General features: G+C 23.7%; 4 protein-coding genes across 4 annotated transcripts; 3 read left to right on the top strand and 1 right to left on the bottom strand. All coding sequences in view use genetic code 6, as the record gives it.

The window, feature by feature from the left end:
* Nucleotides 1-507: 507 nt before the first annotated feature.
* On the top strand, nt 508-3,483 carry TTHERM_00628330 (transmembrane protein, putative; the record flags this gene model as incomplete). The annotated part of the gene is made up of 5 exons (XM_001019519.4): nt 508-934; nt 986-1,201; nt 1,345-3,182; nt 3,255-3,319; nt 3,429-3,483. The coding sequence occupies 5 exons, from the start codon at nt 508-510 to the stop codon at nt 3,481-3,483; spliced, it is 2,601 nt and encodes an 866-aa protein (XP_001019519.4).
* Nucleotides 3,484-6,157: 2,674 nt separating this feature from the next.
* Nucleotides 6,158-11,683, top strand: TTHERM_00628340 (transmembrane protein, putative; the record flags this gene model as incomplete). The annotated part of the gene is made up of 5 exons (XM_001019520.2): nt 6,158-6,308; nt 6,391-6,926; nt 7,096-7,999; nt 8,055-8,270; nt 8,448-11,683. 5 exons carry the CDS (start codon nt 6,158-6,160, stop codon nt 11,681-11,683), a joined length of 5,043 nt encoding a protein of 1,680 aa, XP_001019520.2.
* A 1,043-nt stretch (nt 11,684-12,726) lies between these two features.
* On the bottom strand, nt 12,727-13,029 carry TTHERM_000628339 (hypothetical protein; the record flags this gene model as incomplete). The annotated part of the gene is made up of 1 exon (XM_012798469.1): nt 12,727-13,029. One exon carries the CDS (start codon nt 13,027-13,029, stop codon nt 12,727-12,729), a length of 303 nt encoding a protein of 100 aa, XP_012653923.1.
* Nucleotides 13,030-14,203: 1,174 nt separating this feature from the next.
* Nucleotides 14,204-18,797, top strand: TTHERM_00628350 (transmembrane protein, putative; the record flags this gene model as incomplete). The annotated part of the gene is made up of 3 exons (XM_001019521.2): nt 14,204-14,918; nt 14,976-15,191; nt 15,550-18,797. 3 exons carry the CDS (start codon nt 14,204-14,206, stop codon nt 18,795-18,797), a joined length of 4,179 nt encoding a protein of 1,392 aa, XP_001019521.2.
* Between the last annotated feature and the right edge of the window lie 358 nt (nt 18,798-19,155).

The following is a 19,155-nucleotide window of genomic DNA, read 5'->3' as shown; positions in this document are numbered from 1 at the left end:
ATTATCGAAATTTATAATCTAAATATTTAAAAATAGGATTTATTTAATAGCCATTTTCTTGACAGAAATATAGAAGGAATTTTAGGACAAGAATCTAGAAAATAATTTGTGCTAAATTACATCATTTATTTATATTAAAGTTATTTAAATAAGGTAGATTATTTTCATAAAAAGTATATTGTCTTTTCATACTTAAGCTTTTTAATAGAAATAGCTAAAAATAATACAAAAGCATTTTAAGAGCTATTAAAAATACAATAAGAATAAGTCAAACATTAAGACTGGACTAATTTAATATTTACAAAAAATCTTATCAACACAGCAAATAACTTAAATAATTAGTATGCTACAGATTCAAAAAATGAAAACTAAAGAATTGAAATGCACAACCCAATTAAATTTGATAATTTAATATCTGAATTCTAAATTTGTTTAAAATCTTAAATTTAATAATAAATTCAATATTTTAAGTATCTATGCTCTGATTATTTCGTTTTAGAAGAATTAATGAGTGTTTCTAAAAATAATTTAAGATCCATTTAGCATATTGGCAGTATTTAAAAATAACTCTTTGATATTCATTCTAAAGATCCTCTCCTTAACAGCCTTTCGCATATATTTTAGTTTAGTTTAGATTTTTATAATTCTACAAAGAAAAAACTAAACTAAAAGCAGTAATAAAATAAAATACAATTTAGCAATATCACAGATGTATTTTCTTCTTAATGTTGCTCGGTATATTGCAGTCTTATTAGTTAATCCATCGATATAAAAAGAACTTCAAAGAATTTTTAACAAATATTTGAAATTGAACAATCTAGTGTTGTCGGAAAATAAGTCTCTAACTTGTTACCTAAAGTGATGTTTAATGCGCATGAAATAACGATTGATGAGTTTATCAATTTTGGGAACAATGACTCTATTATCAACACAGGTAATCAATATTTAAATTTAAAAAGTAAAAAAATTTTTTATTAAAAACAAGGCGAGAGATTTGCTTTTGCTCAAAATGGAAATGGTTTCATTTTTCCTATCTACATAAGAATAAAAACAGAAAATCTCTAAGATGATTTCGGTGTCACAGCACTAATTAAAAGAGTGAATGACTAAAAATAATACATATTTTTTAATGAGTCATATTAGATCACAGATATTAGCAGTTTTATCTATGAAAAAATATTTTCTTAGGAGTATTCACTGAGTAATTTATTTATTTAATTAATTTGCGCTTATTATTTGATTCATATTTTAAGATAAAAATTCCAACTTTGTTAAATTATTTTCAATTAAAATACTTCTTTCTTTGAAATATTTTTAAAAATATTTTCTTTATTTAATAAATAGATTAATTAAAGAACTAGCAAATTTTGAAATTTCTCCCCTTGCTTAAAGCAATTTTGAATGATTAAACTTTATCTGAAGAAAACTATTACAACTCTTGCTTTATAGTAAAAAGAAGAAAGGAATATAAGCAAGATATAGCTTAATCAAGATTTAATAATTATGTTAATATAAATGAAAGAGTATTTTCTGCTATATTTAAGATAAGGAGTCTTTAATCTAAACACATGAAGCATTTTAAATACTTGGAAGTCTAAACTTTTTCAGAAGAAAAGTCATTATTTGGAAAATAAGCTTAGCTTAATTTGCTTAGAAAATGTCTAAATGTGGAACTCTAAATTTAAGATGATGAAATAAAAGAGAGCTATGATGAAAAATCATCAGAATATTTTTATAAAAAGCCACGAGTTAAAGAAAATTTACTTTTAAAATAACAATCTGAAAAAGTAAATGAAAATAAAAAAAATGAAGAACAACTTGGTGAGTTTACATCAAATTCAAATTACGGATAACTAAACTAAACTTAACAATATACTTAAGAATAATAATATTACATGAATATTGGCGGTTTGGAAGATTTTATTTCGAGTCGAAGGAAGAATTCTTGGGATCATTTTTACCATAGCAACTCAGGTTCAAAGTAAACTTAACAAGAATAGCATAGCGAAATAATATTATCAAAGCAAGATATAAATAATATTGAAAACTAATTATCAAATAGATATTTAAATTAATAATCTAGTGTTAATGTTAGTAGTGCGAATCAGTTGGCTTGCTAAATACTAGATAAAAACTGTGATCCTTCAAACTAAAAATACAAAAATTCTTTAAAAAATGACTTACTTTAAAAATCTCTTAACAGATAATCTATTTCAGCTTACTTAGAAAATGATAAAAATTGTGAAAATTTCAGTGTTAAGTATGCTATATGCAATATCCATTAAATTCTTGCAGATAAATTATCAGATTCACCTTAAAGTATAGCCTTTAATGATAGAAATAATAAAAATAAAGAATTTGATCACATTAAAGAAGAAGAATCTTCAGTTGATTATGAATAATAAATTAAAAAGTAATTTTATAGCCAAAATATCTAAAATGAATGTTTTGATAAATTATAAAATAATAACGAAAACAGCATTAAAATCCTCTACGACGTTGATAAATATTCCATTGATGGTAATTAAAGCTCATAAATATCTATCAGAAAGAGGATTATTAGAAAAATTACTAAAACTACAAATTCTGGAATAATAAAAATGATAATTTTCACAGGCTTGATGTCAATAATTCTTTTATCAGTTTGTGTTTTAACATTTTACTTTATTAATGTAAGTAATCTGAATAAAATTTCTGATTTGTTCAGCAAATTCAGTTCAGCAACTGTAATCAGTGAATCAGTTTTTTAATATTCGAAAGAAGAGGAATTTTAAATTAACGCATTCATTTATAGAGATGTTTTAAAACTAAATCGCATAATACCAAACCCTTATAATATTTCATAAAACACTACTGAACTCGCTTACAGATTTAACATAAGCAGAAATCATTCAAGAAGAACAATAAATTAGTATAGTAAAAATATTAACAAAATTTTAAAAGCAAACAATGAAGAATTCTTTGATTATATTTCTGAAACTTAAATATCTGTGATGAGTGAATTTTAGGATCGTAAAATTTATACTATAAATAAAAGAAATCATAGTATTTTGTACTCAATGCTCTTATTTTAATCTTGCTTAAATTAGTTGTACTTACAAGGAAAGCGTCAAGAATTCTATCCTCAATCAATGGTTTTTGGCAACAATGAAGTTTTCAATGCAGCCATTCTAAAAATTTAAGTATTAATATCTGATGAGTTAGTTAAATCTTATAAACAGCTTAAAGAAATATAACTTATTTAATTTATTTAGACATTGATTTCTGCTTTATGTTTGATCGTCATAGCTGTACCTTTCATGATTTACTTTAAGTCTCAGTAATATCAGATACTAAAACTTTTAGGAACTTTCCCTCCATCGCTTCTACAATAATACATCAATTTATTTACTATTTATTTGAACCATTTATAAAAATTTCAAAAAAAGGAAATTTAAAAAAATGTTTAATACAACTCTTCCTTTAATATAATTTAATCGATGAAATCTCTAAGTACAAAACAGCTAATAAAACCCTTTGATTCTGAGTAAAAGACATAAAATGAAATCAATATCAAATAGAATTCTCAAAATAATATGAAAAATCTTATTCTTGATAAAAAAATAAAATAAATTACTAAAAGATAAAGATAAATAGCTTCTTTTAGCAAACCAAAACCTTTTAAAACCAAATATATTTTACTTTCTTTACTCGCAGTTAGTCCTTTTATTGTATAGCCTCTCTTTAATCTGATTAGTGTTAATTTATTTGTAGATGAATTCTAAGCAACACTAAGTTAAAGAGAAATTTTACTTACCTCTTCTTAGTTTATTTTAAAATTTGAAGTTGTTCATTATAAGATTTGGGAGATGATTGGAAATCAACCAATATTTACTGATAATTTTTTTTATTTATATGGTTAGAATATTATTAAGTAAACTGAAAAGGTGCTGAACAATCTAAAAAACCTTACAAACTACGAAACAAGTTCAAGATATGATTAGAGCTAAAGATAAATACATTTTGATAGTTTTTTATTAGGAAATATTTGCAATAATATTGAGTAAATAAATAATAAAACAGTTGAGAACCAGTTTTTTAAGAGTCATACAACTAAGGAGTAATGTGAGGTATTGATGAGTGGTAATTTTAAAAGAGGATTTATATTAGCTATGCAAAATTTAATCTTTTTATACAGAGATTGGTTTAAAATGTACTAATAATTCTCAGCAAATCAAACTAATTAAAATAATTTACAACCACAGATAGTGAAAAGTATAGTAAAAATATAGCTTACGCAGAACAATCTATTGGATATATACAAATCTAATAATCTTCTGCAATAATTAATTTTCTCCTTTGAAAAATTCTTTATGCATTAAAATGAGTAGTATATTAAATATATTATTAATATGTTTACAATATTAATGATTATTTAAATGCTATTAATTTTTATAGCTATTACAGTAGTATGGATATCTCTATATAGAAAATTTAAAAAGCAAATCAGTGAGACAAAGCTACTTCTAACTAATTTAAATATTGACATGATCATTAAAAACTAGATTACTTTACAATATTTTAAGAATTAGTGACATCATTTAGTAAGCAAACTAATTAAAAGAAAAAAAGAAATAGAAAATTTAATAATATTCCTCAACCTAACTTATTAATAAAATTAATCTAGTTTCAAAACCTAATTACAAAAAAAGATCAATCCAAGAAGGATCAAACAAACAAACATTTTTATATAATACAAATAAAAATAAATAACAATTTAATCTGTAAAAAATAAATAATCTTTTTATTTTTTATTTAATTTTTGTTGTTCATTTTATATTTTTAAGAAATAGTATTTATTTTTTTTAAATTGAAGATACTTTTTTAAATGTTTATTGAAATATTTCAACCAAAAACTAACTTTGATCTAATTCTTAAGTCAAATTTGATTAAGTACTTTTATTTTTTAAAGCTACCTTTAACAATAATAAGAAATTAATTCTGCGATAAGTCAAAGAAAATATTTTTTTACCAAGATTAATCGAGCTATGTAAAAATCTTAAGATTTTTAACTTGTTTTTATTCTAAATGATAATTTTATTTGCTTCTTTCCTAAAATAAATATTTTTGTTACATAAGTTGCTATTATGCCATATAAATTTTAAAAATAATACTTTCTTTCGAATAATTTTTTATATTTTTTATGATTGGTTTTATAAGATTGACTTCCTTGCTTAATTCCCTTAAAATTTTTTAATCGTTCAGTAATTATTAGTCAATTAATTAATAATTTACTATTTTGAAGAAAATAAATAATATATTAGCATTAAAATTTATCCTATTAATTTCGAAAACTATTTTAAGGCAAAAAATTTATTTAAAGAAACAACTCAATTAAATACGCAACAAAGCAAGCAATTATCTTAGCTTAAAAAAAAGAATAATTTTACTTTTTTTATTGGATTTTTTTTTAGGATTAAACTTTTGTGTGATATTTTTAGGATAAACAGCTAGCACTATTTATTATTCATAATATAGATTAAATTGTAAATTAATTAAAAATAAAATGTACTTAGGAAGTATAATTGTATACACTTAATTATAATTTATGTCAAGTAATTTACAGATTCTAGCTCAAGTGTTAATAACTACAGCCTAGTACACTATAATACATACTATCAAATAAAAAATAAATTAAAAAACCAAATATTTTTTAAACAAAAAATTATTAAGAAAAAAGAAAGCATTAGTTTAAAGTCTAAAAAAAAGTTTATTAGGAATGACAATGAATTTATAAATGAGTACTACAGTTTAGTTAAAATCAATTTTTTTTTAGTTTTATATAGAAATCTTTTGGATAGCTTTTAAATCCTTTTAGAGAAATTTTCCTCTTTCTATTGTTCTTATTGTTATTAGATAACTATAGGAAATAGCAATCGCCTTTTAAAATCATGGAACTCAACTAGCTGAGCTATAGTCAGATTAGTTAAACTATTTTAAAAATCTTATATAATGGAGTTCTGCTTATAGATTTATAGAGTTATTAGTTAATGAAAGATATGCTCAATATTTTATTTTGTCTTTCGCATTTGCGATAAATTTATTCATTATCGCTTCTTTGATATTTTTACTTGCTTATTCTCCATTCATTTAGTATGATAAAACTAAAGTACAAAGAATGGGTTAAATTCTATCTTTTCTCTTTTCTGTTTACAATTATATACTTTTTCTTCCTAGCTTAGAATGCACAACTATAATCCTATCCTCTGATCCAAATTCTAGCATTCGTATTATATGCTACTTTAACTATTTATTTACTTGGGGAATAGGTAAATTTTAATCAAAACTTTAAAAAAAACATTTTAATATCAATTAATATTTATTTTAATAAGTTTTATTTTATTACAAAAGGTTTACTTTAGTCAACTCACGACTATGATTATTCATTCGAAGTTTCTGACTATTTATCTTAAGATTTTGCAAGGACAGATGTTTTTAATGAAATAATCGCTGGTATTTACTGCAGCATTTCCCAAATCACATTGCAGAAATATTCTTTAATATTTTGCTTTTTATTTTCAGTATTTAAAATTTGCACTTACTTTAAAAGAAAAAAATACTATTAATCCCTATTTTCATTAATGTATATACAATTCTCTTGCTTTTAACTGCTATTGAGTATTGTTGCTTTATTTAGTATTGTAAACTCTGTGAATTCATTTGCTTTTCTAGGGTTAGTATTTGCGCCAATATCTGCTAAAATTGGTTAATATATAAAGAAATTTGTTGAATACAAAAACTATCAAAGGAACATATGCAGAGAAGATCATTCTGACCTTTCGCCACATTAATTCGACTCTTTTATTAGACTTATTTGTTATCATTCAAGCTTTTTTTATGAGGATTACATATAGAATTAATAAGGAGTTTTTTTTGAAAATTTATATGTAAATCATATTAATTAATGCAATCAAAAGAAATCCTCATAAATCTGCTTTTGCTCAAGATTTCTTCCAGTAAAAAAATAATAACTAATTGATTATTTAGATTTATAATCAAAGAAAATAAATAAATTTAGATTAAGAATAATTAATTAATTCTTTAATATTAAAATAGGACCAATAAAATGGAGAGCCTCTTGAAAGATATATTAAAAATGTTATTGGATAAGAATTCAGAAAAGAATTCACCCTTCATTACATACTCAATTTATACAGCAACTACCTTAATAAAGTAGAAGCTTTTAAGAAAAAATACATAGTTTTATCATATATTAGCTTTTTGGTAGAGAGAATAAAGAATGTAACTAAATCTTTCTAAGAGCTTTTGAGGATATAACAGGAATACAGCAAGCATAAAGATTACGCAAATTTATTTTGCATATAAATTTTAATGGAAAGATCATAAAAATTATACAAACAGTATACATATAATTAGGATATTCATAGTCAAACAATAAAAATGCATGACCCTATTACTTTTGATTTCCTTATGGTTGAATTCTAAACTAGTCTTAAAACATAAATATAGAAATAAATAGAATATTTCAAGTATCTTTGCTCCGATTACTTTAATTTGGAAGAACTTATGATTGTTTCTAAAAATAATTTAAATGGAATTTAAAATATCAAAGTAATTCAAAAAGAACTCTATGATATTCACCCAAATGATTAAGCTTTAAATAGCCTATCATCTGTCTTTTAATTGACACTTGATTTTTACTGTGTTTCCCCAAAAATTCTAAAATAAAAATCTGCTCAAAAATAAAATAAAAGCTAATTAATTTCTTAAATAGATGTATTTTCACCTGATTCATGCTCTGTATATTGCAGTCTTGTAAATAAAAATATCGAGATAAATAGAACTTCTTCTAATTTTTCTTCTATCTTTGAAATCGATCAAATTAGTGTACTAGGAAAGCATGTTTCTAATTTACTACCAAAAATGTTATATTAATTACATGAGTTAACTATGGATGACTTTATTAACATGGAAAGTATTGCCTAAGTACTCTCTACAGGTAAATATCATACAATAAATAATTTGGCACTTATTTTTTATTTAATTTAATTTAGGTCTAAAACACGCATTTGCATTAAACGGAAATGGCTTCGTCTTCCCAGTATCAATCAATGTAAAAATAGAAAATTTTAAAGAAGATTTTGGTGTAACATCATTAATCACAAGAATAAATGACTCTAAGCAATACATTTTCTTTAATGAACTATTTTAAATTTCAGAAATAAGTAGCTTAATCTACGAAAAAATTTTCTCTTCAGAATACACTCTAAGTAATTAATTAAATCATTCATTTTAATTTATTTTTTCTTTCAGAAATTAGTTATTTTCCTAAAAAAATAGAATGTTTTTTTCTTAAAATTTTTTTCAATATAAATTAATTTTATTGATAAATTTGTTTATCTCTCCAAAAATTTGAACTAATAAAAATATTTTTTTTATTTAACTAGACTAACTCAAGAATCAGAATATTTTTAACTTTATCCCTTTACTTTAAGCTCTTTTAAACGATAACACTCTATTAGATGAAAATTATTACAATACATGCCTTTTACTGAGAAAAAAGTATGAAGTAAATTGTGAGAATAAAGTGTCAAAAGATAATAGAAAATAAAGCGTTTATTAAAATCAAGAAATTTATTCGCTCATTTTTAAGGTGAAAAACCTTTAGTCTAAGCATATGAAGCATATAAAATATTTGGAAATAGTTAAATTTTAAGAAGAAAAATCATTTCAAGGGAAAAAATATCAACTAAATTTGCTGAGTAAATGCCTAAATATAGAATTCTAATTTTATGAAGAAACTCAAGGAGAACCTTAAGAACAAAATTATGAATTCTAAATAGCATCTTTAGTCTAAGATGATAACGATTAAAAGTAAATATTATTGAATAAAGAAGAAGATTAATAAGTGGTAGAGCAAGTATAAATCAGTAATTAGAAAATTGATTCGAAAGTCGATGTAGAAATCATATCTTAATTTAATATCTATGAACAATAGTCCAATACTAACATATGTGCAAACAAATACAATGAAGATGAAATCACTTATAGCAAAAGGAAAATTTCTTCTGATAATTATTTACACAATAATTCTACTACAATAAGCAAGAATACTCCTTAAGATTAGTATAATCATTTAATTTATCCAAAATATGATATCACAAGTTACTAATAATTAATGAATGCTACAAACAAACTTTTATCTCCACTATCTAGCAGTAATTTAATCAATACTACAAATTATCCTCAAGAGAACTAAAAAGTAAAAAACACTTAAAGAAGTACTTAGTAACTATTTCAAAAGCAAATTATGTTTACGTAATCCATGATCCCTCACTTTGGTGGTAATAATATAGAAAATGCTTCTCTTAAATATGCCATATGCGATTTTAATTAACTAATTGTGGATAAGTGGTTTGATTCTCCTTCAAGCATAGTTTTATATAATTAAAATAATGACAATAAGGATATTGAAAATAATAATAATAATAACAGTAGGGCTTAGGATAATTGCTCTATTAAAAATTAAAAACACATTTAAAATTAATTCTAAAACGAAAACAGCTCTGATAATAGTACAATTAAAGGAGGAGAATCAAGAGAAAATTAAATTGTAGATGATTAGTAATAGTCTGCATTTACTGGCAGCTAAAATACTTAAATATCCACAAAAAAGATAATGATTAAAAAAATAACTAAAAATACTGATACGGGTATTACAAAAGCGATTGTCTTCACAGGATTACTGTCAATCATAGCTTTATATTCCAGCGTTTTATCTTTTTATGTTGTAAACACAAACAATATGAATTTAATTTCAGATTTGTTTAGCAAATATAATACTGCTAATATCATAAATGAAGGCACCTTTTGGTTCACAAGAGAGCAATAATTCGCTCTTGATTCACTAATATTTGCAAAAGTATTAGGTATTGATAAACCAATAGTTGATCCTAAAGATCCATCTAAGGTAACATCAATAGTATACGAAATATTTGTATAGAGTGAAATATAACAAAGGAAGGCGGTTCAAGAATTTAGTTAAAACATTAATTCTATTCTCCATTCATACAATGAGAATTTCTTTAATTATATCTCATAAACTTAAATATCAACCTACAGTGACTACGTTGATTAGAAGATATACACTCATGTTTACAGAAATCATTCCATTTTATACACAATGATGCTCTATCAATCAAGCTTGAACCAATTGTATTTAAAAGGATACTATCAAGAATTATACCCTTAATCGGTTATTTATGGAAATATTTAAGCATTTAGCGATGCTATATTGAAAATACAGGATATGATATAGACTTAACTTTTTGAATCATACTAGCAGCTTAAAGATAATTAAGTGGAGCAGCTGATTTAAACTCTGGTTTCTGCTTTTTTATTAATAATTATAGCTGTTCCTTTCATGATCTATTTCAAATAATAATAATATTAAACAATAAAACTCTTAGGCTCCTTTCCACCTGCTCTACTTTAACAGTATATTGGTTTGTTTAATTATTATTTAAATAGAATCGAACTTTACTAAAGGAAAGAAATTGAACAAATCCAGTAATATCAATCTTACAATGCTTTATAGTCTATGAGATCAATCAGTGTAAAACAGATCAGTGGTGTTTTCGACTTATAGAAATCAAGATAGGATAATGGTGATAACTAGGCAACTAAGAAAATAATCAAGAGAATAAATAAAAAAAGGCTATAAACCTAAAGGTAAAGACAAATAGCCTCATTTAGCAAAGCAAAGCCATTCAGATTCAAATATATTTTTATTTCATTATTAATTGTGTGTCCTTTTATGATTTACCCTATATTTAATTTAATCACAGCTAACTTGTTCGTAGAGGAGGCTCTCGATACTCTAGCCTAGAGAAATATTATTTTAAGTTCTTCTTAATTTATTCTGAATTTCGAAGTTGTTCACTATAAAATTTGGGAAATAGCTTATAACAATCTTTTATTTAAGAATATATTTTTTTATAATTATGGCTTAAATATCACTAAACAATCTTCATAAATTCTCTAAGGTATAAAGAATTTAACCAACTATGAAACCTCATCTAGGTATGGTTCTGATGATAGATAATAGTTTTTCAACAGCTTATTATTAGATAGTTCATGCACTTATATAGATAAAATGAGGAACAACACAATAGAAAATCCTTATTTTTAAACAAATTTTACAGGTGATAATTGTCGTAGATTACTAAGCGGTAGTTTTGATAGAGGTTTTGTTTTAGCATTTTAACACTTGACAAATATCTACTAAGACTGGTTTTCGTTATACTAAGAATACGCAGCACTCCAGACCCCTAAACAACCTTTGTTTTAAAATATAACTCAGAGCATCGCAAACATTCAACGATAAGAAAACAATATCTTAGATATTTACTAATCCAATCTTCTTCTCTAACAAATTTCTACTTCATTTGAAAAATTTTTTGAAATCTAAAATGAAAAATATACAAAATACATTCTTAAAATGTTTACAATTTTGATGGTCTTTTAACTAATTCTGATTTTCTTAGCTATTTCTATTGTGTGGACATCTTTGTATAAAAAATTTAAAAAAGAAATCAACAAAACCAGATTACTTTTAACTAATTTGCACATAGACATGATTCTAGAAAATAAGCTTATTTAGCAATATTTAAAAAGAAAATGAAAATTTATTTTCAAATTAAACCTGAATATTATTCTTGATATTTAATATTATTTACAAGTATAATATAAAAAAATAAGGTTTATCCTAAATTATACCAGTAAAAATTATTGCTTTTTATTATCTTGCTTTTGTCATAGCTGAGAAAATTTCTTTTAAAATTGAAAAACATTAAATTAATTAATTAATAAAACTTGTTTTGTAAAATAATAAATATTCTTTAAAATATGTAAAGTTATTTCATTAGAATAAATTTAAGTATTTTATCATTTTATGATTCTTAGAAATTTGTTTTCCTTAAAAGTTTTTATTTTCATGTAAAAAGCTTTTTAAATTCATTAAAATTATATAAGATGCGCTTGAATTTTTAATAATTCATCAAAATATATTAAGAATTTTGCAAAATAGAAGAAACATTTTTAACCATAATTACAGATATTTATTTATTATTTAACAGCTTTTAAATAATTTCCTGTTTCCAGCATATGCTTTGAAATTTTCGAATGATACCTTTGATTTAATTAACTAGTAAATATTATCAGAAAGTGTTAGATTTTATATTCATGCTATCTCATTCTAAAATGTAATTTATAAGAAAAATAACTATTTGATATATGATAATCAATTGAATTAAATATATAAATTTATGTTCATTTTCAGGTAACTGTAAAGTAATTTGATCATTTTGTGATATTGCAATTTAGTTTATAATTTGGAGAAATGCCTTCTAAAAACAGATATTTTAGTTTATAATTCATTTTAAGTTTTTGATTTAAAATTGCTTCTTTTGTTTATATTCACTTACAAAAATAAGAATAATTTAAAGCACAATAAAGCCAATTTATGAACAATTGATGTAAAATTTATTAATTATGAAATACATACATGCTTTTATATTTAAAAATACAAAATTGCTTTTATAAATAAAACAACAAATTGCATTTATTCTTGGTTTATTATTATTTTAATAACAATGTAAATATCAAGTAAGTTATTTGTCAAAAGATTAATAAAAATAAGTGTAAAAAAAATAAATTTACAAATAATCAAATAAAATTATCAATGAATTCCATCAAAAAGCGAGCTTTATAGATAAATTCTATGCTTAGTTAGTTTTATGTTGAGATATTTTCGGTTGTTTTGAAGTCGTTTGATAGGAACTTTGCTCTTTCTTTTATTTTACTATTAGTGCGATAATTATAAGAAATCTCAATTGCATTTGTCAATAATGGTACGCCTATGAACAGTTTACAATCTAATTAGTTCAGTTATTTTACTAATATTGTTTAATGCAGTTCCTATTACAGGTGTTTGTCATTATTATTTGGTGTTTAATCTGCACAAACCATTTCTTTAACTTTTACATTTAGTCTCAACTTATTTATAGTTATTTCTTGCTTAGTTCTACTAATTTGCTCTCCTTTAATTTAATATGATTATACAAAAATTAAGAAAATGGGTTTCATACTTTCGTTTATTCTATCGCTCTATAATTATTTAATCTTCCTTCCTAGCTTAGAGATCAGTACTATTTTACTGTATCAGGATGCATCATAAAGCGTTTATATTTTAAGCTATTTGAATTTCTTCCTCTCATGGGCAATAGGTATATATATACATATTAATCAAATATTCTTTATTCCAATTATTAATTAATTTGAAATTACTCCCAAAAGGTTTTGTATAGGCTATTCATGATTACGACTATTCTTTTGAAAACAGAGACTAATTGTCTAAAGCTTTTACAAGAGTTGAAATTTTAGGTGAAATAATAACAGCAATTTTTTGTAGCCTGTCATAAATTGTGACTCAAAAATTTACGTTAATAATTTTTCTTTTCTACAGCTTATATAAAATCTGTGCCTACTTAAAAAGAAAAAAATATTATTCACATTTCTTTTCTTTAGTTCACATACAATTTTCATGCTTTTAATTCTTATTAAGTGTTATTGCTTTGCTCAGCTTGTTAGATACTCTAAATTCTTTTGCATTTCTAGGTTTGGCTATTATACCTTTGTCACTCAAGTTAGGAATTCAAATCAAGAAAAGAGTAGAATAAAATATTTATCAAATCAGTATTTGCAGTGAGGATCTATCCCATCTCTCCCCTCATGAATTTGATACCTTTATTAGACTTATTTGTTAAAATTAGCATTATTTCTATGAGGACTACATGGAGCATAAGTAGGGAGTTTTTTTTGAAAGCATATATATAAATCATATAAATTAATGCTCAAAAAATAATACCTAATAATTCTGTTTTTGTTCAAGATTTACTCCAGTAAATTAATTCAGTTTATTAAAAATTAAAGATTAAAATTAATAACATAAAAATAGACCCAACAAAGCAGCCATTCTTAAAATTAGTCAATAGAAGATATTTTGGGATAGGAATTCAGGAAATAATTTGTACTGTATTATATATTAAATTTATACAATAATTACTTAAATAATGTGGATTTGAAGCACAAAAAATATATTGTTTTCTCATATTTAAGCTTCCTAACTGAAAAAATTTAAAATATGACTAAATCGTTCTAGGAATTATTTAGAATGCAATAAGAGTACACTAAACATTAAGACTGGACCAACCTGTTTTTTGTTAAAGTTTTGATTCATAGGTCTTCGAAGTTTCACAATAAATTTTTAGCTAATTCAACAATAGAAAACTAATAGATAAGAATGCATGATCCAATCACATTCGATTTTCTAATGGTTGAATTCCAAAATAGCCTAAAAACTTAGATCTAGAAATAAATAGAATATTTCAAGTATTTATGCTCTGATTATTTTAATTTAGAAGAGCTAATGATCATCTCCAAAATTAATTTAAATGGTATTGAAAATATAAGGACTATTTTGAGAGAGCTCTATGATATTCATCCTAAAGACTAAGCTCTTTATAATCTTTCACAAGTTTTTTAATTAACCCTAGATTTTTATAGTATTTCTGCTAAAAAGCTAAGACAAATGTCATCGAAAAAATCATACAAACACTTTTTTCTTACTTAAGTTGATGTATTTTCTCCTAACTCTTGCTCTGTATACTGCAGTTTAATTGGCAAAAATATAGAAGTTAAAAGAACCTCGTCAAATTTCTAATAAATATTTGAAATAGAGCAAATTAATGTTCTAGGAAAACAAGTATCAAACCTTTTGCCAAAACTTTTATTCCAAATGCATGAAATGACTATGGATGATTTTATCAATCTAGGAATAGTGGAATCTATTAACATAGGTATTTATTATTAATATTCAAATTATTGAGAACGAACATAATATTAATTAAAATTAGGACAAAGGTTCGCATTTGCATAAAATGGAGATGGCTTCGTTTTTCCAATAAGCATAAGAATAAAAATTGAAAATTTCTTAGATGATTTTGGAGTGACTGCATTAATTACTAAAGTTAAAGACTCCAAACAATATATCTTTTTTGATGAAGCATTTTAAATTTCTGATATCAGTAGCTATATTTATCAAAAAATATTCTAATCAGAATATACTCTAAGTAAATTGATATTTTTATTCTTAATTTCTATTTTTAATAATGTATACATAATTTCCACTCATTGTCAAAAAAATAAAAATTTATTTCTTTTAAAGTCAAATAAATAATTGCATATTCTTTGAAAAATAGGATTTTTAAAAATATCCTATCAATGCACCTCTAATCTATATATAAAATATTATACTAATTTCTTGTTTAAATACTAAAAAATATTTCTAACAATACCATTTTTTCTATAAATTTGTTTTCTTAATATTATCTAAATTAGTAATTAATTAATAAATTAGAAAAAAATGTGTGTGCTTTTTTTTTATAAAAATTTATTTATTTGCTAAAACTTTTAATTTGTTTAAAATAGATCAGCTTAGGAGTTAAAATATTTTTAGCTTTATGCCTTTACTTTAAGCTCTTTTAAATGATAAAACTTTATCTGAAGTTAACTACTATAATTCATGTCTTTTGCTGAAAAGAAGATCAGGTACAAGATTTGAAATAAAATCTTTCAATGACAGAAAACTGAGCATTGCCTCAAATGAATCTATTTTTTCAGTGATATTTAGATTTAAGAGTCTATAGTCTAAGCATATGAAACATATTAAATATCTAGAGATAGAGAAATTTTAAGAGGTAAAATCTTTTTAAGGTAGAAAGTAATAGCTTAACTTACTAAGTAAATGTCTCAATATGGAACTTTAAGTGCAAGAAAACTCTTTAAAAGAAAATTAAGAGTTTAACTAAGAATCTTAAGTAAATATTTCTGTCCAAGAGATTAATTAAAACCATAATCAAGTTAAAGTTGAAAACGCATTAAACAACTATGATTAGCTTATTAGTATAAAAATTGATGAAGATTGCCTATCTTAATTTAATGCATATAATCAATAATCTAATACAAATATAATAGCAGTAAAAAATAACGATGAAGAAATTATAGATATCAAAAGAGAAATTTCTTCAGATCATTTTTTAAAAGAGCAGTAAAATTATACTCCTGCAAATGGAATGAACTTAAAGGATTAACAAAATGAATTAATTTCTCCAAAGTATGAAGCTTCCAGCTATTAATAACTCTTCAACCAATCTAATAATAGGCTTTTTAGTCCTCAATCTTTCTTAAATTTAACAACAATTAATTCTCCTATTTCTCCTTCATTAGAAAAAAGTTTCGAATAATAAAATTTTAAAGGAAAAAATATCCAAAGAAGCAGCTAATAATTGCTTTAAAAATAAGTGCTAATCAGGCAATCAATTCACAACTACTAAGAAAACAGCTAAAATTAAGAAAATTTTTCTATTAAGCATGCCATATGTGATATTAATTAAATTTTTCTAGATAAATGGTCAGATTCACCATCAAGTATTAATCTAAATAATAGAGGTTAGATAAATAAAAACTTTGAAAATATAAAAGAAGAAGAAGATGAATTCTCATTTGAAAATGAGAAATACATTTAGAAATAGTTATAGAGTGAAGAAAGCTCAAATAGTTCAATAAGTGGCTAGAAAAAAGACAATTAACTAAATGAAGAATAGCAATCTGCATTCACAGGTAGCCAAGGCTCTTAAATTTCTTCAAAAAAGATATTGATCAGAAAAATTACTTCAAACACTAATACAGGTATCACTAACATAATCGTTTTTACTGGATTAGCTTCCATAATTTTTCTATACATCAGTGTCATAACTTTCTACTTGATCAACATTAATAATTTAAATTCAATTACGAATTTGTTTAGAAAGTTCAATATTGCAACCATAATCAACTAAGGTGTATTTTAATTTGCAAAGGAATAAGTGTTTTTAACTGATGCAATTATCTTTTAAAATATTCTCGGTCTTAATAAAACATTAACAAACCCTTTTAACAGCTCTGAAACCATAACATAGTTAACGTATATCCAAAACATCAGTCAAACATACTAATAAGCCTTCACTAGATTATTCAGTAATAATATTGATGAAATTCTTTAATCTCAGAATGAAGAGTTTTTTCAGTACATTTCCGAAACTGAAATATCCACTTTCAGTGACTACTACGATAACACAATCTACACTCATGAATTTAGAAACAACACAATACTATACACAATGCTATGGTTTTAGTCTTGCTTGAATTAGTTATATTTATAAGGAGCTCATTCAGAATACTATCCACAGTCAGTTGTTTTTGGAAATATTGAGGTTTTCAACTCAGCAATTTTATAAATTTAAGTCATGATATCAAACTAGTTAGTTTCTCTCTATCAGTAACTTAAAGAAACCTAATTAGATTAATTAGTATAAACTTTATGTTCTGCTCTATTTTTGGTAGTAATAGCAGTTCCCTTCATGATTTACTTTAAATCTCAACAATATAAAACAATAAAGCTACTAGGGTCTTTTCCTCCTTAGCTTCTTGAGCAGTACATAAATTTATTTAGCTTTTATTTGAAAAAAATTGATTAGTATCAAAAGAAACAAATAGATCACATAACATAATACCAATCTTTTAACATGATATAATCCATGAAGTCTATCAGCATGAAGCAACTGAGTGGAGTTTTTGATAATTAAAAAGTGAAATAAGGAAAGAAAGATAATAGTTTAGCTTCTAAAAAATTGATGAAATAAAAATAATATGGCAAAAAAAGAAATAATGCTTCAAAAAGATAAAGATAAATAGCTTCATTTAGCTAATCAAAGCCTTTCAAATTCAAATACATATTAATTTCTTTACTTGTGGTATGTCCTTTTATGATTTATCCTATATTTAATTTAGTTAATGTGAATTTGTTTGTTGATGAGTCACTCACAACCTTAACTTAGAGGTAAGCCATACTAAGCTGTTCCTCTTTTATTCTAAATTTTGAGGTTGTTCATTTTAAGATTTGGGAAATAGTCTTTAGCTAGCCTATTTTTAATAAAGTTTTTTTCTATTTGTATGGTAAAAATGTAACTGAGCAAGCTTAAGGAGTAATGGATGGCATAAAGAACTTAACAAACTACGAAACAAGCTCAAGATATGATTTTAGCTAAAGATAGGTCTATTTCAGCAGTTTACTATTGAATAGTGCATGTGATTATATAGATTAAATAAATAGTAACAAAATAGCTAGTCCATACCTTTAAACTAATTTTACTGGAGCACAATGTCATACATTGTTAAGTGGTAATTTAGATAGAGGCTTTATTTTAGCAATCCAAGATCTGACAAATCTTTACCAAGACTGGTTTTCAACATACGAGCAATTTTCAGCCATTTAGACTTCAAATTAAACATATTAACATGACATCACTCAATATATAATAAATATACAGCATACAAAAAATAATCTGATAGACATTTACAATTCCAATATACTTCTGTAATAATTAATAGCTTCTTTTGAAGATTTTTTCGAAAACTAAAATGATAAGTACACAAAATACATCATTCAAATGTTTACAATTTTGATGGTATTACAAATGATACTAATTTTCTTAGCTATTTCTATAGTCTGGACATCGCTCTACTAAAAATTTAAAAAAGAAATCAGCAAAACTAAGCTACTTTTAACAAACTTGCATATAGATTTGATATTAGAAAATAAACTTACTTTATTACATTTTAAAAACTAATCAAATTGATTTCATACATTCAAATTATTTTATAATGAAAGAAAAAAATAAATATCATTTTTTGCAATATTATTCCATATTTGTTTTTATATACTAATTATTAGCCTTTAATGATTTGTTAAATTTCAATAACAAATTCTAACACAAATTTAGAGGAAATTAAATAAATAATATATAAAATGTTTAATAAATAATATGTTTGTTTTGTTTTACAAATTAATATCAATAAGACCTTCCTTGAATATTTATTAGTTCAAAATTATTAAAAATTAAAATACAAATTTAAAAAAATCAATCTTAAAAGCTAAAAGAATTTTATAAAAACACTCTAAATAATGTCAACCAAAGTCTATCTATTTACACTTCT

This window comes from Tetrahymena thermophila (genome assembly GCF_000189635.1).
Source record: "Tetrahymena thermophila SB210 genomic scaffold scf_8254584, whole genome shotgun sequence".
NCBI classification, from domain to species: domain Eukaryota; phylum Ciliophora; class Oligohymenophorea; order Hymenostomatida; family Tetrahymenidae; genus Tetrahymena; species Tetrahymena thermophila.
The sequence above is the reverse complement of the archived record's forward strand: the minus strand, read 5'-3'. Positions and strand labels throughout refer to the sequence as shown.